Raw genomic sequence first — 26,214 nt, forward strand, 5'->3', positions numbered from 1 at the left:
TCAACACAAAAAAACTGCGACCATCCTAGAATAACGAATGGCTTTGCTTGCATGTTCATACTTACCTTTTCTCTTCGAGAGCAGCAATATTCTATCCAGTTCAAATATATCATACAGAAGCTCTCTCTTGAGATCCCTGCTAGACGGTGGTCATAATCCTCATCAATATTGGGGTTAAATGTTGGGTCCACATCAACATAGTTGCGGTCTGTGCATAACCGCAGTCCTTCCTGCATTGTCTCATTAGCTAACCATTCCTCTAGCTTGGGGGATGTTGTGACATAATAGATGATTCCCTGAAACATTAGTAGTTAAAAACGAGTCAGTATCACAACAAAAAAAAAAGTCAATCTCAATTGTTTCAACTCATTTGCATTATTTTTCTGATAACGAACAAAACTGACACACAGTGGCATTTATTTGGCTCACAGAAGCAACAACTTTGCACAGAAATCACAATACAGGTTTGTATACAGGCATATTTTTTGAAGACTTAAGATTTCTGAAGCATATACTGCAGGAATAAGGGAAGGAAAAAAGTATGGGACAGGACTCTCACTGTAATCTTGCAGAAAAACAAATACACAGGAATTTTTAACTCGTTAGCATGGAAGCTTAGATATTGAATTTCTAAAGACTTAAATGCAAAATAAAAAACAATTTAACACCCTTGTGTTTGGAGGGTGGGGGGGAAGATAAACACACAGCAACTTGTGTGTGTGTGAATAAGTATCTTGGACATATTTCAACCTGAAAATTTTCAGCTCTCTAAACGAAGGTAGCTTATGAAAGATGTCAATTAGCAAACTGATTATCTGAAGGGATCTGAGGCCTACAGTCCTCTTATAACTGAAGCGGGGCAGGGCTTTTTCTTTTTTTTCTTTTTTCTTTTTTTTTTTTTTTTTTTCTAAGAACAAAGATGGGTTTGGACAGCTTTTAAAGACTGAAGCATCTTGACCTTCTCCAAGTGAAACACACTATTTAACTTTTCATTTACAAGACAGCTATTATATCTGGGTGACATCTTTCAAGTTTCTACTACAGCTTCAGCTAGAAAGTATCCTCTCTGTTCTAGACTACAGGGTCTTTGCCCTGCTTATGCAAAAGAGCATCACCTCATCATCAGTACAGCAAACTGTTCTCCTTTGATGGATGTGTTCACACATCTATAATTTGTATCACAGGCTATGATCCTCATATGAAAAGCATTAGACATTGAAGACATTAAGCAGCTCCCATATGTAATCCAGCCTACCTCCCCACAAGGGTCATACTGATCTGAATCATACCTTCACATAGTAAGTGGTGAGAATTTTCCGGAGATCGAAGACTTGAAGCATGGAAGCTGCACTGTTGTCAGTGATACTATAACCCTCTAGAACATACTTTGTCACAAGCACTTCCCAAGCCAGCCAACGTTGCCCAAAGGCAGCGTTAAAGGAAAGCATGTGAGGAAGGTGCCCTGGTTCACAGCAACAAAAACCTTCATCTTCCTCTACACCTTCAGTGATGGCCTCTACTTCTCGTTGCTGGCAATAAGTTCCTTAGGAGAAAACAGAGAGAAGAAGAAAAAGTTGAACACTTTATATGACTGCTTTAATGTTGACTTGTGTTTAAAAGCATTTAGAATCCAATCCATCTCCAATTACATTTCTGTAATGCCAAGTGAACTATCTGCCAGTGAACACAAAAGATATGGACAGCTTAATTTACCACTCTAGGATCACATTTTAGGTAGGTGTCTGTAAGAATCAGTTATGATAACCATGTTACACTAAAATGGAAAGAAAGACTTAGCATCAACTCTGCTAGAACAAGCCAGTTTTCTTCCCAAGTGGTGGGGGGCATAAAGAGGCCCTTCAGCCTATTTTCAAAGTAATTAATTTACAGGATGGAACTTAAAATAACTTAAGTTCTCAAAGCAGAAGTCCACTTTTTAATAGTCAGTTAAGGAAGTGTAAACACACTCACCTCTGAATTCAAGCCCCCTCAGCTGGAAGGTAACCAAGCCATTTCCTATCTCTATAAGGTGTACAAGTGCATTGAGGTAGTCAGAGGCTAGGATGAAGCAGTCCCCGGTACTATAGTTGCCCCACCGACCCAGCAACAAGTCTCCACATAGGCTGTGCTGAAGGGAACGGGTTAAATGTTCATAGAAGATTGAATTCAGGTTGTTATCATCTGAACCTGCAGGAAGATTGGATTTAAGTTATTATCTGAATCTGCAGAAAAACATCAAGCTTGAATGTCAATTATCACTTCACCTTGAATGCTACACTTTTCTTAACAGCAACCTTGTTTCAAGGTCATTCTCCACGCCCCCTCTCCCCTCTTCTTAAGGGACAACTGCTCCAAATGTATGCTAGGTGATACTTAGTGTTTTTTATCAACTTTTTTCCCCGCTTAGTCACTCGTCCATTTTCCAAATTACTCCTTCAGTTCCACTCATGCATCTTCCACCAATCTATTCCAGATAATAAAGTGCAAAAGCAAATGAGCATAGAAGTATCCCAGTAATGACTGTTGTACTGGTCTCATCACCATGACATTGAGACACCCTCACGTATTTTTGTTACTTAAGAATAACAAAAAGCAAAACCGCTTAATGCATACTACGATTATAAAGTGGTATAGCACACACATAAAGGGGAAAAAATGAAAAATTTATAGGACAGTCTAAAGAATAAAGCAAGAGAGAGATGATGGAGGAGAAAATAACAGTAGACAAAACAGAAAGGTTGGGGAGGGTTGAAGAACATCAGAGGGCAAACTGATCATGAATCTTATAAAAGCCATTTAAATTTGACAAAGCCACCACTACTCAAAAAACCCCAACCTTACACACCAAAACACCAAAATCACACCCATCCACCCGAAAAAAAATCCAAACCAACCCAAAACCAATCCCACCCACACAAAAAAACCCCCAAACAAACGCCAAACAAAACCACCTATGTCAGACTATGAAAGCTACCTGGATTTCGATCAAGCTGTGACGCCAGTCTTGTATTTGAATGATCCACACGCTTTGTGCTGAAAATAATAAAATAAAGCATACTTAACATGAAATTTATTACTGTAAGAAAGTTTAAGGGAAGAAAACTACTAACAGAATACAAACTGTTAAAAAAAAATATTCTTACTGAAAGTCTCAAAACGTTATTTTAAGAATCATTTTATATGCAAATTTGCTGCTCTTATCATACGTAAAAGTATTTTCTGCCTATAATAGCATTATGATCCAATACCTAATAAAGTTTGTCCACAGTAGGTAGCCATAGAATAATCTTTAGCTTTAGATATAAACGTATATATTTTCTTAGATAGACATCAAAGCTCTAGATGTGACAAAAACAATTAAATCAGCACAGATAACATTCCAGTAGACTTAACTGAAAGAGAAATTTTCAGAAAGTTATTATTTCACTGACTGAAGTTACAACCTTACTTCTTTAATGTAAGATTTGGAATATTGTTTTTAAACTGTTCTGGTGTTAGAAGAGAAACAAGCAATAAAGCAGTGAAATGAAAAATTAATTCTCCATAAATACCAGAACTATCCGCTCATCTTACCCTATGTTGTTTATCTAACATTTCACTGGTCTGACACTCCATTAACAATAGTGGACTTCTCAGAAATAAAGCACAGGGAGGTATAATCTGACAAGAATAATCTTTTACTACTGATCCCACATTGATCAAGAAAGATTTACTTTGAAGATTTTTATATTGAAGTTAGCCAGTTTTATGTGAAATGAACAATAGTGACACAGGACAAATACAGTTATGAACTGCCCCCACCACCACCTTTTTGTACATAAATTCACCTTCTGATTAAAATTGCACTTGACAATACTGTAATTTTTATCTTTAAAAAAATTACTAAAATGGCATACCTCTAAGCAGAAGTTACTTAGGCTAAAGCAAATGTTGCCAGTGTAAGAAAACAGATGCTACAGTATTTCATAAGCAAGTTCAATGAAAACTTTCAGCATTATAAACTAGTATTACTTTGGGGGGGGAAGCAGTACTTGGAGGGAAGAAAAAACCACTCCAACAAAAAAAACAAACCAATACATTTAGCCATAGTTACATTATTAAAAACAAAGGACACAGACTTTAAAGGTCTTATTTCACCTACTTGTAGTCTCTTTCCCAGAATTTGACAGGCCTGGCATATGAAGTGATGAATATTGCACTTCCCAGAAAAGGATTCAGTGGAGTAGAGAAGAAAGCTGACACAGCTGCTTGGACAAACAACATTGCAGAATCTGTAGGATAACAGAATTAAGGAAAGCAAAGCAACAACTACATTTTCAGGCTTCTGTGAGAAGCCCTGAAATAGAGAGCAACACTAATGAGGAACAAATCAATATCTCTATGAATTTTTATGCAGCAAAATATCTTTGCAGTATCTCCAGCAATAAGGGGATTTTTTGTTTGTAAAACCAGAAATAAGTGAAAATTTGGCACTAGACACGGTGGTCATTCCTTTTCTCACAATTCTACAGAGAATATTAACTCAACACTCCATTCAAGCCAGTCTACAGAAGTTTGAAATGCAGAACTCAATAACTAAAACCAGTCGGTGACTCTTGTTAGAAGGAATGACTGTCAGAAGAAAAGCTCTGTCATTTTCAGAATGAAACAACTCCTGCTCCATGTTTCTTCTATGTCAGAATTTTATTCCTACTGTGTAATCTGTAGCATTGTAGCAAGGCAGAAAGTGTGCACAGTTTTTCAAAAATACTCACTAGACAAACCTGTTCATTTAGTAGATTTAGCCTGTAATCCATAATCCATTATAACGCAACATTCTGAAGTAAAAAATACATGACTTCATGAAAAAGTCTGCATTTTCAAAGGATACGTGGCACAGCAAAGGGCTGGGCAAAAGCATGGAAGGCAGATCCCCATGTGATCTGCCAAGGAGCAATGTAGGTATATACAAATCTCAATTTATAAAAGAGTTCCCAAAGCTACAGGAGAAAAAAAAAAAAAAAAGAGAAACAAAAACTTTAGTGATTTGGCTAAGAATCAACATGCTTTGCAGTACACAAATATCCTGAGGAATTTACTGGTCACCCTGGAGTTCCTATTGGTCTACCAGAAGCTTTGAGACTTATAAAAAGGATGTAATAATTGAAGTGATACAATATGCACTTCATTGTTCTGCTAACAGAAACTTATGAGATGTTTAAGAAGTCACACATGCTTTCTCAAGCAAATGTGTTTTGGGAAGCAGAAATCTTAGCTATCTTATCACATTGATTACAGCACCAGTAGGACTGATGATCTAGAAAATTATCTATCAGTTAGGACTATCTATTTTCCTTTTTGGATGACCTAAAGCACCTTGAAATAGAAAGTTAAAAGTTACCTTGCTGAAGAGTATGGACATGAAGAAGAGATCTAGCAGCATGGTCTCAGTAAAACTTTTGTAATCAAAAGTAAAGAAGAGCACTGTGAAAATAACAGTGACATACTGGCACGTTGGGCTACTGAATGATGAACGCAGTAACTTCAAGCCAGCTATTGTGATCATTAAAGCACCCAACCTGTATAAAAAATTCACACAAAACAGTTACTTATCTGCTGTCCGAAAAGGGTTTAAAGACCACCTAAATTGTTACTGTCATGCAATGCAAATCTCTTCAAACTCAAGATTTGGATCTGGGACTGCTTTTGGAGTTCAGAGGTATAAGACTTGTGTTTGGTTTGTTGTTTTTTTTTGAAGACAACTTAATTTTTTTTTTTTAAGGGTTACTATCTCAGTCTTTTGATCAGTATTCTCAAGCCAATCAATGTTCAAGGTTTAGCATTATTTGTAAGAGTCTCACTAAAAAAATTTAAAAAAAAATAAAAAAAATAAAAAAATAAAAAAATCAGGTGAAAGATCCTTGTACTCCAAACAGAAACCTGGTCTTCAATTTAGGTTATGAATATTGAGATGCAAAAATGCTAGAAGTGCTCTAGATTACTCAGAAAGAACATGTTAATGAACACTAGATTAGCATTATTTCCTGCATGACTATACTGCTCTAACCTATATTGAGGGAACAGCAACTTATTCAATAACTTAGTGATATTCTTTTTCAGACATAGTAACTGACAGATCAAAAGATTATAAAAACAGCACTAATGTAATGGCAATATTCCTCCCAAAGGTGTTGTAGAGGTAAGAATAATTAACCCAAAGCAAGAATTTACTAGATACAGGGATTACTGAACTTAAAATAACCCAAACCCATGCCCCCAAAATCTATCATCCTTCCCTCACCCCCACATCACATTTTGTTCTAACATTTATTTTCTCTACAATGCCTCTGTTCTAAATCAATAGAAACTCAAATCCGAAAAAGCCACCTGGTCACTGTTATTGGAGTGAAAAGATGCAGGGCCTATGACTGAACTCTCATTTGCTGAGACAGTCAGATAAGATACACTGCTTGATGGATATAACTGAGGCACCATTTAAGAGGCAGTGTGCCATTCCATTTGGATACAGATTATACTTAGGGGCTGGAAGGCACAGGGAATTCCTTCATGAGAGCAGAAAGCTGTAGAGGGGCTGCAAGTTGGTACACCAACTCAGGGAACATGACACAAGTCTTAAATGGACACCTGACAAAATACCAGAGCATATTGCCACCATCTTGAACTTGCAGTCCAGATAATCATATTATAGACTCTGAAGATCAACAAGGAAATTCTGATTATCACAGTACTAGATAATTCTGCAACCTGCAATCTTTATAGTATATGCTATGAACTGAATGACTGATCTTCATGTGGGTTCCTAGTTAACACTGTAATATTCCATTTAGTTGAAGTCAGCAAGGTGTCTTGGTTCTGTAACAGCTTTCAAATAAAGAAAAACTTTATTTGTTCCCTGCCTTCGTTTTAAGGCAATAGCATTAATTGTTCTTACCCCATAAGTTCTGGCCCATGGAGGCCAGAACTTACTATTTAACTTCCCACCACAGCAGACCTACTCAGAGTACCCAATAGCCTTTTCTACTTACTCAGTATCCAGTTTCTTTGGACTAGCAATATTCTTAGCGCTGCTACTAAGCTCATTGAGGACTATCAGTGGATAGATAATATTCTTCTCTACAAAAAGGAGCCAAATGTGAAGTTTCTCAAACCACATAACATGTGCAGCATCTATCAAGATATATTAAAAAGAAGAAATCAGATTGCACTATCAAACTCAGCTATCAGAATAAAGATTCTTGATCTAAGTGAATTGTGGAGCCAAACACTAACTATATTCTCATAGTGGACTTTCACAGTTTTATCTAACTGAAATAAAGAGAAGCTCCTTCTAAGCTACCGTCAGTAGTCCCAGTACAGTTCTTGCACTGTTATACGTCTACACATAATGTATTACAATAAACAGTTTGCAAGCTATTTGCTTACTACCCATGGCAGGAAAACTGAGTTGCCACCTCTTTGATAAATTCAACATTGATACTGATGAAGCTGTTCAACATTATGTATTTTACCTCATGCAAAAGGATGTTTTCCAACCACATTCAAAATAAAAGAATTTTGTTTTATGATTCTACAACATAGAGGAGCATACGTAACCTGCCAACACAAGTATCTGAGACTTAAGAACTTCTTTTAAACTTCTACAGTAATTGCAAAATATATAACTGGATTTCTACATTTCAAATTAAAGATAATGAGAATATTTATTTTACAAGGCAGTACAAATACAGGCTGGAGAAACCTATGTCAAAAGTTATGTTCAACACCGTTGCATACATAAAGGGTAAATGTATACTTCAAACAGGCTAGAAAAAGCCCCACTCCTGTTCATTGGTATGAATGACTGCACATGCCTAGATGAGTCCCAGCAAAAACTTAAGTTACTTTTCTACACCAGAAGCCATAAGGACAATTAATTGTTGACATGGCATGGATTCTCTTTAAGTTACAGGGACCAAACTGGGAGATGGTATGTAACATTACTGGATAAGACTTTCACCTTTCCTGAAAACACTACTACATATGGAGATACTGAAGTTGGGTATCAGCAAAAGCACACCAACTGTTGATTCTCCAGCTTCATAGATTAAAAATTTAAAGGCATATAATTGTGCTTCCATTTTTTCTTCCAAACAGAGTTTGGCATCGTATTATAATTACTATTCATATTTATCCATCTTTATGCCCAATCACTGAAAAAGACTCCACAATTTAGACACCAATGAAAAGACTGCACTGCACAGCTGCTACAAAAGGTAGGGAGTTTGCAAATCAATTCTGATAATTCTCTACTCTTGAAAGCAGCAGAATGCTCGCTTCCTTTTTTTTACTGTCGTACCTTGAAAACTAACTGAAGAGAGAAAACAAGGTAGTGTCAGTTGTTTCTAGGCTATTTTTGATAGAAATTTATTGAGTCTGCTGTTTACAATAGAAATGTTCCAACAGTGGAGACCCCACAATCTACCACTGCATTTATCCATACTTAAAAACAGATCAGAAGCATAACTAACTTCATATTTTCTGCAGCCTCCAGGGAAAGATTTCATGGAAACTTTAGACTTTAACAGCAGGTGCAAGTGCGTGTCTAATGCAGATCAACTAGCAAGACTGGTCCCTTTGTGTGTTTTTCCATTACTAGGTCACTTCCTGTTATTAAACATTTCAACAATACCATTAAGAATCAAATCCATACCAAAATGAAATCTCCAACAGTGTTCACTATACCTAATCCTCAAACATTTGAAAACTTAGTATCCTGAAAAATACTTAGTGAAACACACTCCACCTTTATAAAAAAATTAAGGCAGTGATTAGCACACACTTAGCAACTTAAGATTTTGAAGACTTTGCTTTAATGGAACTGCTCTGAGATAATGTTAGCACATGTAATATATTATCATCATCAGTGAAGAGATACTTAAAATATAATGGAATCAAAGCATGAGGAACTGGGAAAGTAAGACATTTCTAGATTAGATGTCATTAAATACTCCAGTGGTGAGAATAATGAAGAGATTAAGTGCATCGGTAGCTAATGCACAAGCTGGTCAGCAATTACAGCAAGTTCTAAACAAGTGCCATGAATGATACTTACTTCGGACTTCAAACTGATAGTATTCCTTGGTTTTCAGCAGCGGGTGAGAAAAGCAATGCCAAGGAAGTTGCTTTCGGAGTTGAGGCAGAACATAATGGGTCACAAATCCTACTGTACCCACCAATGCATAGAGAACATAACTTAAAATAGGCTAAAAAGGAAAATTGAAAAAATTAAGGTTTGTGTTTTATAAAAAAAAAAATCATACAGTAATAATGTAATACCTTTTCCAGCATCTAGGCAGCTGCTCCTATAATAGTAAGTTGGGAATGTATTTCTTCATGAGAAGCTATACTACCAAATTTAAGAACAAACAAGAAATGCCTGTGACAGAACAAACCACCTATCTTTAAAATATTTCTAAACTTAGTGAAAAGTTGTTAAAGGAAAAATAGTATACCAATTTTCCTTCATAGCCCACTGCTTCTGACCCATCTGTTTTTCACTTTATAAATTACAAAGCTATTATCCTTTATAGGCTGAACCCAATTTACATTTTCATCTGCTAGACAGAAGGTATAAGCATAAGGAAAAACAAATCATTAATCTTATTTTCTCTTGGGAAGGTGAGTCACAAGCCTCCCACCAAGACCAAACTATTACACAGAAGTCACAAAATACTACTTTTAATAACATGGTATGAAGACTGGATTTCACAGTAATGCTTTCTATCTATTAAAATTTACTCTAAGTTTCTAGATATGTCATAGCAAAGTTCGGATTGTATTACCTTGTTATAAGCTCGTGATTCCGAAATTCTGTTAAGTCTAAGCCTACTGAACTATACAACTAGTGAAGAGCATATAGCCAAGTTTCTCAAATGCAGAGGAAAGAAACATTCAGGAGTGCTGAGGTCCAGCCATACAACAGAAGAGATATTGTCCTTAGAAAAAACTAGTACAGCTGCTTAAGAAGGACACTTCGACCTGAAAACCTGAAGCTACCTAAACACATATGCTTTTTAAAACTAGATTCTTACTTTAACTATATGCAGCAGCAGAACAGTAAAACCCTTCCAAAATACATACAAGAAACTTGTTAATTTGCCTTACATAAGGCTGTTTATAAACTACTCAATGGTTTAATTACAGTAATAACAAAAAATTCGGTAACTTCGACTCTTTTGGCAAATGTCTTAAATTCAAGCACAGGATCTGGTCCTATATTATCATCAACAAGTAGAAATCATATACACATTAAAAGTATACAAAGCAGTAATATAAGCTAGAGTGACAAGTAAAAAACTTGGAACTCAAAGCCTCCTTGAAGTCCTGTAAATAACCATTCCAGTAAAGGGGTACTCCCCTATACTACAGTCTACAAACAGCCACGCTAGCATGCAATTGCTGAGTCAAGGTTCAGATCCTCAATCTTTAAGAATCAAACCCTTTAAACTTTATTTTTTTTAAAGTTTCATTTTTCCTTATTCCAGAATGATCCTGATACTACTTAACTGAGATAGATGAAGCAAAAGAGGACATCTTGTGTCAGAGACTATAATAAAAGTCCAGAACACAAGAAGAAACTAGGGAAGAACAATGGGAAGAAGAGTTTTTGAGCCCCTAAAACTGGAATGTGAAGATCTTCAGTCATGTACTTGTCACACTATAAAAGAATATCTAAAACAAGTCAGGAGACCTGGTGCACTACTAGAATGAGCGCTACATGACATTAGATTATTTGTATATAGAAGACAAATAGCAGACACGATGGAACACCTTACCTGTAAAACTGTAAATACTGTACTGACGTGAATTGCAAAATAGAGTACACCAATGACTATACACACAATCAGGTCAGACTGCAATCGTTCACTCTGGGGAGTCAAAACAAAATAATTTTAGAAAACACCAGCTTTGGTTGTCCTCTTCAGATTCTTAATGCCCATCAGCAGTAATGCTGAAACTGATTAAAGACTTTCAAATTAAGTCAGTGTTAATTACTTCTATTGAAGTTATCAGAAATTTCACAAAATAAATAATAACTTATTTGAATTAATGCTCTTAGCCTTAAGTGGAAAGACGCATACTGTAAGTGGGGTAGGAGAAATTCATATATTCAGTATTTTCTCTCTCTTGTTCCAGACTGTGAAGTGGTATAAGGACTCCCCTACAGCACTGACGGAAGAGCTGCAAGGGCTAACCAAATTTCCCATTTATGATCTAAAAACTGCTTAGACTATGGAGCAAGTAAGAGCTCCAGAAGACATCTGCCTAGACAGAGATAATGAATAGGTGGAACAACTAAGCTCTTCAACCCTTTTTTCCCCCCTCCTTCGCAGAAGGGTAAAGGATAGTTTTGGAAAGATCCCAAGGAATTAAATTTGAACTTAAAAGTGAAGACAAACTGTTGATAACGGGCAAAACAATACCCCAACAAAACGAGTAATGCCAGACTCCGTCACAAGGGGGCAATACGTACTTAAGGCCACTACAACTCTGGAGTCTCCAAGTTTAGACCTGTTCCCGCTCTCTAAATACAGCATTAATATTTTCAGTCCAGAAAATCATTAAAGAACTAACTACTCCAAAATCGGCCAAATAATTACACACAGCAATTATTGCTGCAAGATCTTAACTTCTTGGGATACTGATTTTGAAAAAGAAGTTCTAAGTCCCGATTTAAAAAACACTGAAAGAAAGAACACATCATAATCCTTGGCTCCACTGCCCCTTGGTGACTAACACCACAGTTTGAGTTAAGCATTAAAAGGTTTGCAAGTAAATATTTAGAGCAGAGAAACTGCAGTTTCCACACACTACACACCTTGTCGCACTCGTGCCTGCTGTACTAGGCGAAACCCATCTATACTGTTACTCCCCTACAGCCAAGACCTACACAAGGTTAAATGAATGTTCATCCTTTTGCACAAATTAAATGTACCAAGCTTAAGTATTTTACTTATTGCTCCACTGTATGAAAAAGAGTAATGTCTAAATAGTACTAAGTATGTACTGAAGCAAATGGAACAGGTTACATCTGCTCTTTAAAAAACAAACCAGAAACGACAAAAAACCCCACCAACAGTTTCCACCTTTTTTATCTTCTGCTTCTGGAACAGCACACACAAAGCTCTTTCTCACAATTACGAGAAATACTGAGTTAATGTAGTTTTGCCACCATTAATTCTTTCCCACTAACTTCTACATAAAAGCAAGTATCTGTTACTGTCAGTATGAGCTAAAAGAAAATCCTTGATACTTCACTGAATTCACACTAGGGAATTCCAGTACTTTTACATGCTCCCTTTAAGTAACTTAAATTGCAGTGCAAACTTTATACTCAGTATAGTACATTGGTTCACCTGCAAGTTTAAAGGAAATGCTCTGATACAAATTCTGTTCAACACCATAGTAATTAACAAGTGTTGTGAGTTAAGTAAGACACAGATTGATGCTATACAAACCAACATCAAGTAAATGATTAGGCTGAATTAAAAAAAAAAAAAATTAAAAAGCCTACTTACCACAGAATTTCTAAGCTTTTCAGGTAAAGGATCTTTTACTTCAGACAGAGGATCCTCAGGGTTTTTGTCTTCAGAATTAGGAAAAAATTTTGATTGCACTAAAGAGCTTTAAAGAAAGACAAAAAAAGAACCCATTGAAAAGCATGTATTGTTCTATGTGGTTTTAGAAGAATAACAAAGTCAGAAGTTCTATTACACACTGATTACAAGAAAAAGAAAATATAGCATATTAGTTCCTTCACATGGTTCAGCAAAGTTATACAGATGAGATCCCAACATTATAGAAGAATTAGTTCTCTGGTTGCACACAATGACCACCATTAAAGATGAGTAGTCAGATGCTGTTCAAACAGCAGCTTCTCCAGTACCAACAGGAATAACTGAACACATACTGAATTTTAAGTGGAGTTCTTAGTATTCATAAAAGAAGAAAACTTTAGTTCGTAAGTAACTGAACAGAAATGTAACTTGGTGCAAAGTTTAGACGCAGTCTATTTGTCAACACCAATTAAAAAAAACAAGAATTTCTTGATTTAATTCAAACTTCAACAGCAACAAAAAACCTCCCATCTATACTACCCTGATTAATTAATGAATTAGCCATACTGACCAAACAACTAAATTTTTAGCAGACCTTGCTGGTACTGAAGCCCAAAAACCTTATACCTAAGCTTCTGGAAGACCATATGCAGCACTGCTAGCCACAGCCAAGCGTCTCACAGGCCTGCAATGTGATTTTTCTTACAATACCCTACATGGTACAGAAATACACATTATTGCATTTTATGGACAAAAAGCTCACTACAAAATGACCTTAGATCTTCAAAGGCAATTACATATTGTAATTAAATGTGCCACATCTGGCTAAACAGGTGAGCCTGCAGGTCAAACATAAGCGTCCAGGCTGGAGTACTTGGAAAAAACAAAACAACAGGTATCTAGGGCCAAGGACCTCATACCGAGTAAAGTCATATGAACTAAGAGTAACAGGACAAGGTTTAGCTGTCACCTGAAAGATACGAATTTTCCTTCTGTGTGAACACTCATGAATCATTAATCTTCCTGTTAATAGAAGAGGCCCCTCACTATCTACCCTAGGCTGCTGCTTATCAAATTCATCCAACATTATGGCTAAATATAAATCCAAGTTCAAGCTCTGTCTAACCCATGTAGTATGGGACTGAGCCTCTATTGGCTATTCTGTGGGAGGTGTTTCTCCTACTGGAACTATTTCATTTTACACACATAATTATTAACCAAATCGGAAATACTCTCATCATCAGATCAATACTCCAACTCAGAATAGCAACACGGGTACATGTTTCCCCATGCTAGATGGGAATAAGGATCTGTTTTCATGATGAGCATTGTTTTGCATCTGAGATGAAATGATTTGAACAAGTGCTGTGAGTGTATACTCAAGATAAAAACACCGTAATAAATTAAGCAAGAGAAATGGTTCAAAAAACCCACATGTGGGCTTTGGCTTAAACTACTCCTTTGAGCACCTCTTCAAACACAGAATGGGTACAGGTTGATCAGTACAAACACATCAGCAGAAAGATGGCACCCGACTGTCACGTTGGAGAACATCAGCAGGCAGTTATATCAGATCTTGGAATATAAGTGATTCGGCAGAAGTCACAAAGAAAGGTTGTTGTTAGAGAAGGAACCAGGTGCAAAATTTGAGAATTTCTCTAACTATTGAACCAATATAATACTGGTTTTGGTAATGCTAGTGACTACCAGTTCAAAGAGTACTCCTATCTAGCATTATTTATAACTTTCCCTTGTGACTTGTTTCATCCTTGGTGAAGGGACACAAACTGCGTCACTTACAAAAGTACAGAAGGGTCACTACTTTGTCTGCTGAGATGATACGATATTGCCACTAACAAACCACAAAATATGGAGAAGAGAACTGGAATATGCTGCCCATCCCAAGAATCCTGGAAACAGAAATTAATTATTAATAAAAAGGAGACAACATATATAACTTATCTGACATACAAGTATTATGTACATCGTATTAAGAAAACAGAAAAATTGACTGCAATTCCACAAAAATGAAACAGGACTTTTAGTTCAATATTGTTCAATATTTACCTACATCTAACTATAGATCAGAAACTAACATTGTGTACATCCCTTAAGCCTATACCATCTTAATCATTGAACAGTCATCAGTTTTCATGATCCTTACGAAGAACTTCCTGCATTCCTTGAGACCACAGGTTCTTAGAGTTGCACAGTCACCTCTGAATTTTGAAAGTTACATATGTTTTGATTCAGATTCATTTTTTCTAATGTGCTGAATTCAGATCAAACCAGTGGTTTATTTTTGTTTTCATAATCTGTACTAGATCTGTAAAGATGAGACAGTGATTCTTTGCTAAAGCTTGTTTATCTTGAACTGCTGTGCTTGCAAAAGGCTAATGAGACAAAAATACAAAGTCACAGAAAAGCTCATGATGTTCTGCGGGTGATAGCATCATGGGAGTACTTCCTCCAGCAACTTTTTATTCTCTGTGACAGAATGGAAAAAAGCCAGGCAACTCTGAGTGGGAAGGTGCACATGCTACAATTAATTCTGAACTGAGAGCATTTTATTATTGACACACACCTGAAAACTACAAACAAAACCAACACAACATTGTTTTCAAAATAGAATGACATTTCAAGGAAAGAAAAGCTGTTGGGTTTGGGGTGGGGTTTTCCCCTCCTTTGCCAGCTAACTATACCTTTTAGATAAACATATATCTTCACTTGGACACTACAAACTATTTCCTGGTTTCTTTTCAAGTAAAGATTAATTTGAGAAGACCATTTCTGGTTTGCAGAACTGAAAAAAGTACTCACAGGAGCCATTTTGAGATGTTAACAGACCAATACATCAAGACTGTGCTAGAAATAAGCAGCTTGATTCTTTTTTTTTTTTTTTTTTTTTCAAGAGCCAATGTAGACTGGAACTGGCAGTAAATGTCACGTGTTTTCGGCAAAAAAAAAAATAGCCTGTTAGTGCAGGCACAAATCATATACCTTTTAAAAACAAAACATCTGCTTTGTTCCTGCATTGCATCTACTTTATTGACATCACAGCTGAGCAAGTATGAAACCCTACCAAATCAGACTAATATTTCTAATTCACTTTTTGCATATTAAAGTATCTAAGATATAAGGAAGCAGAGAACAAAACTCAAAACATTAAAGTATGCTGCATCTAAAATTTTGCTTACCTTCAGGGCACCATAGCACAGTCCATACAACAATGCTACTGCCACAATACTACAGATAAAACTGTAAAGTGCTGCAAGCAGGCTTGTGGTAGCTAAACATGATAGAAAGGAAAGAAAAATTAAGCAGTGCTATGTAATTAGGTTACAATACAAAATACTTCAGATTGTTTAAGAAAGGTATCAGCCCCTAGTTGCAACACCCCTCTGATTAAAAAAAAAAAAAAAAAAATTCCAACACACAGCAACTACTTGCATTTTCCCCTACAAATTGGGGTTTTTTTAATGAGCAATTCATGTGGCTTTATTGACCTCCTCATTTATTCAACAGCATTACCATGGGAATGGTTAACAACTGCAACAGAAACCAGTCAAGGAAAAAGGTGTATTTTTGACAGACTTACTAAGACAGTACTTCTATCTCTCAATAATCAATCAGAAGACTTTCAGCCTTTTCAAGAATACAGCTAGTATTCTATGTTTAGGGGGCAGGAATAAAAATAGTGCAATCACTAAATTTTTTAACTAGCCTACTAATCTGATGGCTGCTCCTAATCTAATGCTTTTGACTCTGACATAAACAACACTCACCATTGCCACCGAAGACATGAATATCCAGCTGTTCACAGAGATACATCACAAATGTATTCACCTGAGGCAGGAGACCAATGAAGAATACTATAGGGAAACATAGTGTAAACACTACGAAGGAAAGAAATAGTTGAAAAAGTGGTGAATATGAAAAATATAGTATGGTAATGTACTCTTCAGCTTAAATTCTACAGTATCACACACACTATTTAACTCATCACCACTGAAGTACTACTTTTCTAAGGAAAACATCCATTATGTAATTCTCTAATGACTCAGAAATGACTGAATATAGAAGTTATAGACCAATAGAAGATTTCTCGTACTTCCATTTTAATTGCTGTAGAAATGGACACAGGTCAACTCAGGCCTGCTTATTTAGCAAAAATCAGCCAAGAATGTTTACAGATTAGGATTGTAAATCTTCATTCATTGTAGAAGAGGCTTATCTGAGCCTAACTACTTGTGTGGTGTTACAGGGGCAAGCTAACAGCAGCCGCACCGACGTAAGAGACCCCAAGCATTTCACCTCTGGGTTTTCTGCCACTAATGTTTGACTACTATACTCATTCTCCCACACCAGTTCTGAAAAGTTCCGATCCTAAATGGCTTTTTTTTTTTTAAAGAAAATGGGTAACTGTATGAACCATTAACACCTCTCAAATTACAGGACTTAAGAATGCAAAGGTAAACAAATGCCACAATTTTAATACAAAGAATGTTATGTCCCAACCTTTGCATATCATTTACATTCCATCTTAAGGAATAAAAGATGCATAAATGCTGTTCAGTAGTTCAGATATCACTCACAAGCAGCATATCGTTAAGTTCTAGATTCTGAGGGACAGAAGGATCAAACCATGAAAAAAACCCTAGCAGACAAAAATCTGACAGTTTAGGGAAGACTTTCTAAAACTTATAGATTTGTAGCTTCAGTGACCAAAAGAAGAAACCAATTTTGAAGTATCCTGCAAAGTATCACAAGTCTCAATTTTAAGCTTCTAACTTTATGAATGGTTGGATACTAAAAGATATCACATTAGAAATATCTACAATGAGATAGGTACTGAGAATCTGATATTTTATTTTGTTTATTTCCTACTCCTTGGTAAAAATAAATAATAAAGGTTGTTTAAAAACATGTAGGTACAGGGCTTGGGAAAAACATGGGAGATCTGCATCTTCTTAGTGATACAAATTAGCAAATACAAGACTAAGGACTCAAGACCTGAAGAAAATATTTTTCAGAATTCTCAAGTCAAAACTTTATCTCAATTCATTACTCAAGAAAGCCTACATAGGAGGCTAACAATGAAGTGCTCTCTCTCTGACAGGTTAAAAACTAGTCAGTTGTTGTGAAGGCCTGTAAGCTAAACTGTCTTGGGTCTACTGAAAACAAAATTACAAAATAGATCTGTGGACAGAAAAAGAGCAATCCAGCAAAAAGCCAACATGGCTTTTAAACACCATAAAATAATTGCTCTCTAGGAGAAAACAGAAACTAATTGTTACAAATGTGAAGCAGATTTAGACCTATTGATAAAGTCCAATATGTGGGACAAATTAAGTAAATAAAAAATTTATACCGGTCCTCACTTGTCTGTTGGCAAGGACACAGCAATTACATTATCTAAACACAAAGTTTGCCTTGCCAGCACCTGTGTTGTTCTAGAAGCCTGGGAATGGGAAAAAATGGCAGCCAAGCTTTTTACTTTGAGTTAACAAAGTATGTTTGCTAACAGTCAGCTTGCCTTGGAATAGAAAGCTTTTTGAAACAGTGCTTCAGCAACATTAAGAATTACTCCAAAGGCAAGGGTGACCATGTGTGGGGGGGTAGGGTGTAGCTTCTTATTTTGGTTTATTTTTTAAGCGAAAGCTGTTCTGGCAATCTGATTTTTTATTAGTAGAACTACTAAGAAATATAAACCACATAAACTGATGCAAGATACTCGAAACGAGTAGAACATAAAGATCAAAAAGCATTCAAGACTCTTGAACTAAGAAGGTTTAAAAGCTAATCCCAAAATGGACACAGCTTGGTGAAAATGCCAGTATGTCTTTAAAACTGGAAAAGACTCAAGTACTTTTAAAATAAGTAGGTCACTTTCACAATACAACACACTATCTACATATACCTTCATGTATTATGTTAGGGGGATATAGGTATACATTAATGGCCATGGGTCAAGGTGATAGAAAAGGGGATAACAGACTTCTGAAATCAACAGAGCATAGCCAAGGGGCAGTGAAGCTACTTTTATATCTTGAATGAGTCAAAAGTATTTGCTGTCTTAACTTCTTTCTCCATCACATACACAGAATTAAGTATGCCACTGCATTAATAGATCCACAGAATCCGTAGAAAAGCACCTTTGGAAATGCCTGGGCAATACTCTGTTCATAAATGAGTGGCTTAGACCTCTTCCTTCTGGGCATTTAAATTTAAAAATAGGTTTACTTTCAGAAAGTCAAAGAAGGAAGAGAGTATGAGGTATGAAATTCAGGATGTTCCTAAAATCAAGTAATAAAAATTAATTCCCAAAAAGTCAAAAATAAAATAAAATTAACAAAAAAAAAAAAAAAAAAAAAAAAACAACCCAAAAAAACCACACACAAGCCCAAGTATTAGTTTTTCTTGGAGAGAAGACTGTCCAAGTACTGGAGGCATGCAGTCATAACATTTAAGTGCTGTAGTCTTTCATTGCAAAGTATCTGTGCATAACTGAAGATCAAGTGTGTTCAATTTTGATTAATTCTCAACAGATTTTATTCCCTCTCCAGAGAGGATCACCCAAATAACTTTGGTCCATTAACGTATATGCACAACGACTTATCCCATGATAAGATAGTCTTCAAACATATATGTACTTTTTCTCTCCTCTCTATGGACTCCACCTGAGATTACATAGCTATTACTGTTTTCAATAAGTTTTGTAATTAGACAGGGGAAAACTTTGCTAGTTTTGTGTTTTATTTTTGTTGGGGTTTGGGTTTGTTTTTTTTTTTTTTTTTTTTTGAGGGGGGGAAGGGGGTGTGTGGGGGTGGTGTGTGTTAAATGCCAGCAATATTGTGAATGCACTGTGCTGCTCAGAAAACAAAGTACTTCACGGTCCAAAACTGTATTTTTGGTACTGCTGATAAGACTGTTCTGAGAAGGGACACATTAAATAAGATTTAATCTCCCTATAATGCTTTTAAAAATTGTTTCTGTACTGTTCTACCTGTCCAACACAACTAACCTGATTTAAGAAATCTCCTACTCATTTGCCACAAGCCACTTTAGAGAGTACAAAACAGTCCATATCAAAAAGTTTCTTTAACTACTGAGCAGCTAGGTCCAAGCACAGGGTAGCATATCCAGGTCCAAGTTAAGAAGAAAGAATACAAGGTTCACGCACGAGGACTAAGATACAAGATAATTAAAAAGCTAAAAATACTAGTTTTTTTCCTATGACAAAATATTAGTTGACATCTCTGCAGTTTGTTTCAGAAAAGCTACAGAAGAGGGAACTCTTCCATAAATTCAGCTAAACTAAAACTGCTCTTTCCAAAGGAAACTAGATGAACTGCATTTAGAATGTGATGATGCAACAGTGTCTTAACAAGATGCAGAGTGGATTAAAAAAAAAGATTTCTACTGTAGTAAAGTAAAAATTCAAATCTATGGAAGAGCCACTCACCTATAACTAAGTCCCTGGCTGACAGCAGCAGCAATGGGTTGGTGAAAGCCATTCCATACAACCTGAATCTTGTTGTAGATATGTGTCTGCTGCCATAATCCAACAGCCAAATAAGACCACAACATAAACAGAAATATACAGGCCTACTATAGGCTATGATACGATTATGACCCTGTTTAAAAAAAACAAGAACAAAACCAAAACACATGTTTCATTATTAGCAAAAAAAGTAACTGCAACTCTTCTGTTACAGATAATTTCAGAACCAAAATTAATCATTGTTCATCAGTTAACATACAGTCACCTCAGCACATCCTTAAGTTTTGTTCATAAAATACTTAATGCACTGCCTTGCAGTGATGAGTCTTTTTTTTTATGTCCTTGATATAACAAGGACACAACAGTTAGATTAAGTCAGAGTAAACTATATTTACTCTTATTCTCCACTAAGTTTTAAAGTATGCTTCTTGCAATACTAAATGCCAGAGAAACTCTGACTAGGCTTCATAAGCAAAAGAGAGTATGTTAATTTTGAAGAAGTAGCAATTGAATTTTATTACTCAGATACTGCTCCTGCTGGAATAAAAAAATTATAATCTCTATTTGCGTGTTCATTAAAACATACAATATATTACCTAAAATAATATGAATGACTTGCTTCAGAGGAACAATGCTTTTTCATTCCTTATTTAGGAGATAGAAATATTTTGTCTTGGCAATCTAGCAGATGCACAATATAAACATATTGTGCAACACTAGCACATTAACATTTCCATGCTCAAATGTTAATGCTCACTAGAGCATTGCATACTCAGCTTAATAGAGTGAAAAAAATAAGGCCGTGCACACATTCGGACAACTGAATGATCAACAAGACCAGAATAGAACATCAAAGCTGTGTCAGTTCATACCAGTATAGCAAATTATAGGATTAATAATACCTCTCAGTATAATTGCTTGAATACTGAAGATTCAACAAAAAACCTATAATGATACAGCTCTGCAGCAAAAGCTAGGCTTCAGACAGAGAAGACATGATTTGCCAAATACAAACAAAGCCTACTGGAGGAAACAAATAGTACCGGTTCCCTTCCCACACGAAGACAACATAAGCCTCTTGTGCCTTATGAGAAAACACCTAATAAAAATGCTGAAAAGATCAAAGCAAAAAGATCAAGTGTCTGTGGAAGTTCTACATCTGCAGAGTTAGTACAGTTGTACATGCCCATGACTTACGTGTCGAGGGGAAGAAGAATCTGGCTGAACGCTCTGAAACCAAAGTGGAAAAAGGAAAAGTTACTCAATATACAGGTAAGTGAGTTTACCTCCCCACACACACCCTTTCTTGATTCAAGTTCTTTGGTAATATCTACAATTAATTTTACAACTGGCAAACCACTCTACAGCCTTTAAATAGCACAATATATTGAATCATAAAATCTGTTCAAAGAATTTATGTCTACAGGCAAAGGTGGGTTTTTTAAATAATTTTTAGAACTTTTACCTTTTTTAAACACAAAATGTGTACGCACTAATTTTGAATCCAATTTCCACCTTATTAGTCTAATCATAAGGAAATAAGCAGACATTCTTAAAATACAGAAATACCATTAACAATTGCCTAATAAAAACTAAGATTCTGATTAAAAATATGTTTAGGTATAATTGCTTAACATGAATGATTTGAGGTGTATCCACTAGGAAAAAAAAAGCCAACCCCAAAACAATAAAACTTCAGGTTTAGTTTGTAGGCTGTTTTCAACCAGTGAGAATGTGCTCCTCTTTGGGAAGAGAAAAAGTGCATGAGAACAACAAATAAAGGGTTAACAAACATACACAGAACCATTCTAGTGAAGTGACCTTGTATGACCATCTATCAAAATTCCCATGAAGCTGAAGTTTACTCATTTGTTTTTAAATTATAAACATGGTTTTTTTTCCCCTTAAAGCTCTAACCAATCTGCAACACTGAACCGAAGTTATTTCTATTGTTTACAGAAAGTGAAGATATAAATTAAAATACCTTCAACAGCGAGTACTGACAACTGGCTATTACCAGGCAGAACTGGAAGACCCAAATATCCTTGAAAAAGCCCTCTATAAGAAGCACAGAGCCCAGAAATGCAACTAGAATAGCTAGGATGACAGCTAACACGTTTTCAAGGATCTCACGATTCCTGTATCAGAGGGAGAGAAAAAAAAAAAAAAAAAGAGAGATAATTAAAAGCTAACTGTCTAAAAAAAGCTGCAAGGGAACAATTAGGGTCAGAAGTTCACAACAGTTATGCTACTGGTAGCAATTTAGTTAAGATTTGAACTTGCACAGATTATACTAGCACACTGTCTTTTAGCAAAACTAGGAGCTACCAGGATTTCAACGGTAGCTGAAAGAAATAATAATGGAATTGAACTTTAAACAGCAGAAGATAACTTCAGAAATAATTCAAATGCTCAACCAGAAGCATGGTCTGTAACACAGATCTATATTCAAGGCCCACACAGGATAATTACATGACTGTAAGAAAAACACATGCATGATAGCTTATCTGCATATAATCTGTCATTTGTGATTTTGTAATGAATAAACTAAAAATACTCTCACTTGGCTAAGATATGCCAAGTGGAATAAAGAGAATTTCAAGGTATTGGTAGTGCTTAGGAACAGAATTAATAGTACTTCTGGCTGGACAGAATCATTACTATATAATTTATCTCAAGGAAGTTCATTACCAAAATTTAAATACTCTATATATTCCAAAAGCTGGAAACTGTGCTAAATTACCTTCATTTTATTCCACTAAATTAATGCAGGAGAGACAACAGGTTACAACAGGTATTAGATGACCCTTTGGGAAAATGCTTTGGAACAGCAGGTAAATTTTCTCTACTTGCTGAAATAATGTAAGTGTATGCCAGGTTCTAGATCCTTTCTATTAGTTTTCTAGAGAAGTTATTTTCTAGCTTTAAAGATCAGCAACCAATCTCTCTTCAACCATTTAAATATGTTATCACCTCACTCACGCAAAATGAGGGTTGTATTTTTTTCTTTTTAGCACTGCTGGAGAAAAATGGAGAGTAGCCTTCATCGTTTCAGAAACACTGCATTTTGTATTATTCTATCATCCTTCAGAGAACAGTAAATAAGTATAATCCTCTGAGGATAGATTTATCTGTAGTACAGTTTAGTTAGTTTTTCAATCTGTACTTTCTGAGGTCTAGTAATATATGAGGATCTCACCTATCAAATAAAGCCAGAAGAGTTAATCTATCAAAATTGATGCTAATCCAAAGTTTAGGCAAGATCCAAAAGCGATAGTACTGCTTGACTTTTTGAGCTGCTTCCTCTTGAGGTTGCATGTGGTCCTGAAGGTCAGGGCTCAGGTCAATATCTTGCTGCTCCAGCAGATCTGTATCCATGGTCAGCAGCCTGTTTAACCTGATCTGAGGAAGAGAAAGCTAAAAGAAAGTCAGTATTAACAAAAGCTTATTTTTTATTACATGACTGTATTCTACTGAAAATGGCTTTGGAAAAGATTGCTAGAATTATTTAGTTTCACTTCTGAGAAGCTCTATGTTGAACACTAAGTTCTCAGGCTTCTGCTTACTTTTCCTGTCCTAATAACAACTTGCATACAACACAACTATTTGGCATTTTAACATATGCCTTATTTCAGATGAAGTATGCGTGTGTCTTCCAAGCACATTATCCCATTTACTCTGGAAGCTTCAAATTTGAAGACAAGTAAACTGATATGTGAACAAGAATAAGGTATACTACAAGAATAATTCAACTGTGAATTTAAATTAATTACAACAGTTTCCTTATTGTCAGCTAATCTGCATGCACATCCATGCCGAATGGTTGTTTTTGCATGACAAAGCAACATATGCATGCATCAGTGGTCAAATTCAAACTCACTACATTAAGAATACACTCGGTAACAAATTACAAAAAAAGCTCTGTCCTAACTAGTCAAGTACTATTTAGGACTGGCTATATCTCCCACTTCTTTTGTAGTTTATTATTCTAGAGTTCTCTTGAAATCACAGTAATACTAACAACCATAAAAGACATTTAAGGAGAGGACTCAGAAGGTTCAAAGTTACTCCAGTATATATGTGTCATTTAACCTGCTTTATACATTCCATTAACAGGACAAAAACCATCTTAATGCACTGACCTTTATTCTCAAACAATATAATTGTTAAAGTATCATTTAATGAAAAATCTTCGCAGTCTTTAAGGCAAAGAGTAACATTTAAATACTCATGTCACCTTTAAGTGTCAAAATTATGTATTTTTTTGTTTGGGTTTTGGTTTAATTTATGATAATTTTTTTTTTACAATTACCCGAAAATTTAACATTTTATTTTTTGTTTTTGAAATGTTTTTTCATGACTCCTTAATGCATCAGTGTACTGTAACTATGCTCAGCCAGCTTTTCCTTCCTAGAAAAATACTAATAAAGACAACAAGCAGGAGCACTCCCTTTCTAAAGGCATTTCAAAAATACAAAATCTACTACCTACGATAAGCTGTGTCAGAAATCAGTTGCTTTTTGGGCAGCTTTTTAAGAACTTGGTTTCTTAAAAGGTAGAATCACCATAATATAACATTTGTCTCACTAATATGCTGTTTCAGTGGAAATTTCCATTTAGGGACATGGGCTAAGCTTTTACAAACACAAGTTTCCCCTTACACAGAATCCTTCCCTCAAATGGGACCACGCTGGCAAACCAACGACACGTAACAGGTAACGCAGCCTCTTCTTTAAAGAGGTTGCTTTTTTGAGGGGGATGGTGAAAAGCAGAGGAAGTTTCTCTAGCAGACACCAGGTTTGAAGAGCATATTCTTGATCAAAAGCATGGTCAGGCAAATGGAGGTCTCTTGCTCCTCTGCCAGATGCTGAATCCGTATTTCATCTCTGCTTCTCGATTAGGTCATTGGGTACTTCAATAAATGTTACTTTGGCTTCCTAGCTTCAGAATCATGACCTTAAGAATCATGAACACTTGCACTGTTTTCATGACAGAGCAATATCAGACTTCAAAATTAAGAATACAGATATGTCTGGACTTCACAACAATATAAAAGGTTTGAGATCACAAGACTAAGCAATTCTAAAGCTATTTGTAATATGAAACAGTGTAAGCCTCTGCCTTTTTTCCCAGTCACTCCTTACATATGAACTAAAATTTTGTACAACAGATTCCAATGATAAATTTTTAAATTCCTTTCAGGGAAATGACTGAAGTTTCTCTTGGTCAGAGCTCGAAATTTATTCTTTCTGTGGCCTGCTAATCTTAGTCATGTACAGAAGGAAAACTGACCAAGTTGTCCAGTCATCTCCACAAACCTATACGAGGTATCTCAGAACATCCAATTTCCATGCGGTTTAGAAAATCACTATGCTTTAGATCACAGGAAACCATTTATATTTGAGTCTTCAAATGCTATGCAGTATGATTAATTTGTATGTATATATGAAGTCACTGTAACAATAAATAAATAAATACTTTATCTTCATTTAAACCCAGGCAAAAATCCTTCTTAAGAGCAAATAATTACCACATAGGATGATTAATCAGTGCTATAAAATCGGAAAGTCTTCTGATTTTTTGCATGCTTTAAAAATAAATGAGAAAAACTTACTAGATCATGTGGATAAAAGCGAACTGAGGTAGAACTCGATACGTGAGAGTCCGTGTCACTATAAGAACAGGGGAAAGACTTCAGATTATAAAACTACATTTTACTTCAACAGGCCCCTCTAATTTTCTAGTGTCCCAAATTAATTTTGACTCCTTGCAAATTTTATCTAAAAGTCTTTAAGTTTTTCTATCAACCACATATTTTAAATACAAGTATACATTCAGTCGTGTGTGTTGTAATGAATTCTGTAGTTATAGTACATCACGAGACTCTTTACCCTTACTCTTGGTATAATTTCCTCAACACCTAGTCCTTAAATTGTCTAACAAGATCATGATAGTAATTATTCCACTTGAAAAAAAAAAACAAAAATGTTTTATAATCTGTTAGCTACTGGTGTGTAAACACACATCTCTAAAGGAGTGCAGAGTCCACTACGTGCTCCCACAGAGTTTTTGTTAATTCTATACTGTTTTACCAAGGTCCCAAATCTGCCAAAA

At 35.6% G+C, this 26,214-nt stretch overlaps 1 protein-coding gene across 14 annotated transcripts in view; it reads right to left on the reverse strand.

Moving 5' to 3' along the window:
- PCNX1 (pecanex 1) overlaps positions 1-26,214 on the reverse strand; it is an 89,937-nt gene that overhangs the window by 18,274 nt on the left and 45,449 nt on the right. For 10 of the 14 annotated variants that reach the window (XR_006165132.1, XR_006165131.1, XM_032984602.2 and 7 more), the window contains 19 exons: positions 25,715-25,772; positions 23,300-23,517; positions 22,085-22,238; positions 21,298-21,330; positions 20,062-20,233; positions 16,382-16,492; positions 15,794-15,885; positions 14,397-14,506; positions 12,558-12,663; positions 10,815-10,907; positions 9,092-9,242; positions 7,026-7,167; positions 5,381-5,558; positions 4,871-4,979; positions 4,142-4,271; positions 2,975-3,033; positions 1,972-2,187; positions 1,290-1,543; positions 66-296 (listed from right to left, as the gene is read on the reverse strand). Coding sequence is in view for 12 of the 14 variants with exons in the window: in XM_032984602.2 (XP_032840493.2) it covers positions 66-296; positions 1,290-1,543; positions 1,972-2,187; positions 2,975-3,033; positions 4,142-4,271; positions 4,871-4,979; positions 5,381-5,558; positions 7,026-7,167; positions 9,092-9,242; positions 10,815-10,907; positions 12,558-12,663; positions 14,397-14,506; positions 15,794-15,885; positions 16,382-16,492; positions 20,062-20,233; positions 21,298-21,330; positions 22,085-22,238; positions 23,300-23,517; positions 25,715-25,772 (2,617 nt within the window). In the remaining 2 variants the exon portion in view is untranslated. The remainder of the gene's footprint in view (positions 1-65; positions 297-1,289; positions 1,544-1,971; positions 2,188-2,974; positions 3,034-4,141; positions 4,272-4,870; positions 4,980-5,380; positions 5,559-7,025; positions 7,168-9,091; positions 9,243-10,814; positions 10,908-12,557; positions 12,664-14,396; positions 14,507-15,793; positions 15,886-16,381; positions 16,493-20,061; positions 20,234-21,297; positions 21,331-22,084; positions 22,239-23,299; positions 23,518-25,714; positions 25,773-26,214) is intronic. The other 4 variants (XM_032984603.2, XM_032984601.2, XM_032984595.2 and 1 more) reach the window with 1 other exon arrangement.

Source organism: Tyto alba, unplaced genomic scaffold (assembly GCF_018691265.1).
Source record: "Tyto alba isolate M040663 unplaced genomic scaffold, T.alba_DEE_v4.0 Super-Scaffold_18, whole genome shotgun sequence".
NCBI lineage: Eukaryota > Metazoa > Chordata > Aves > Strigiformes > Tytonidae > Tyto > Tyto alba.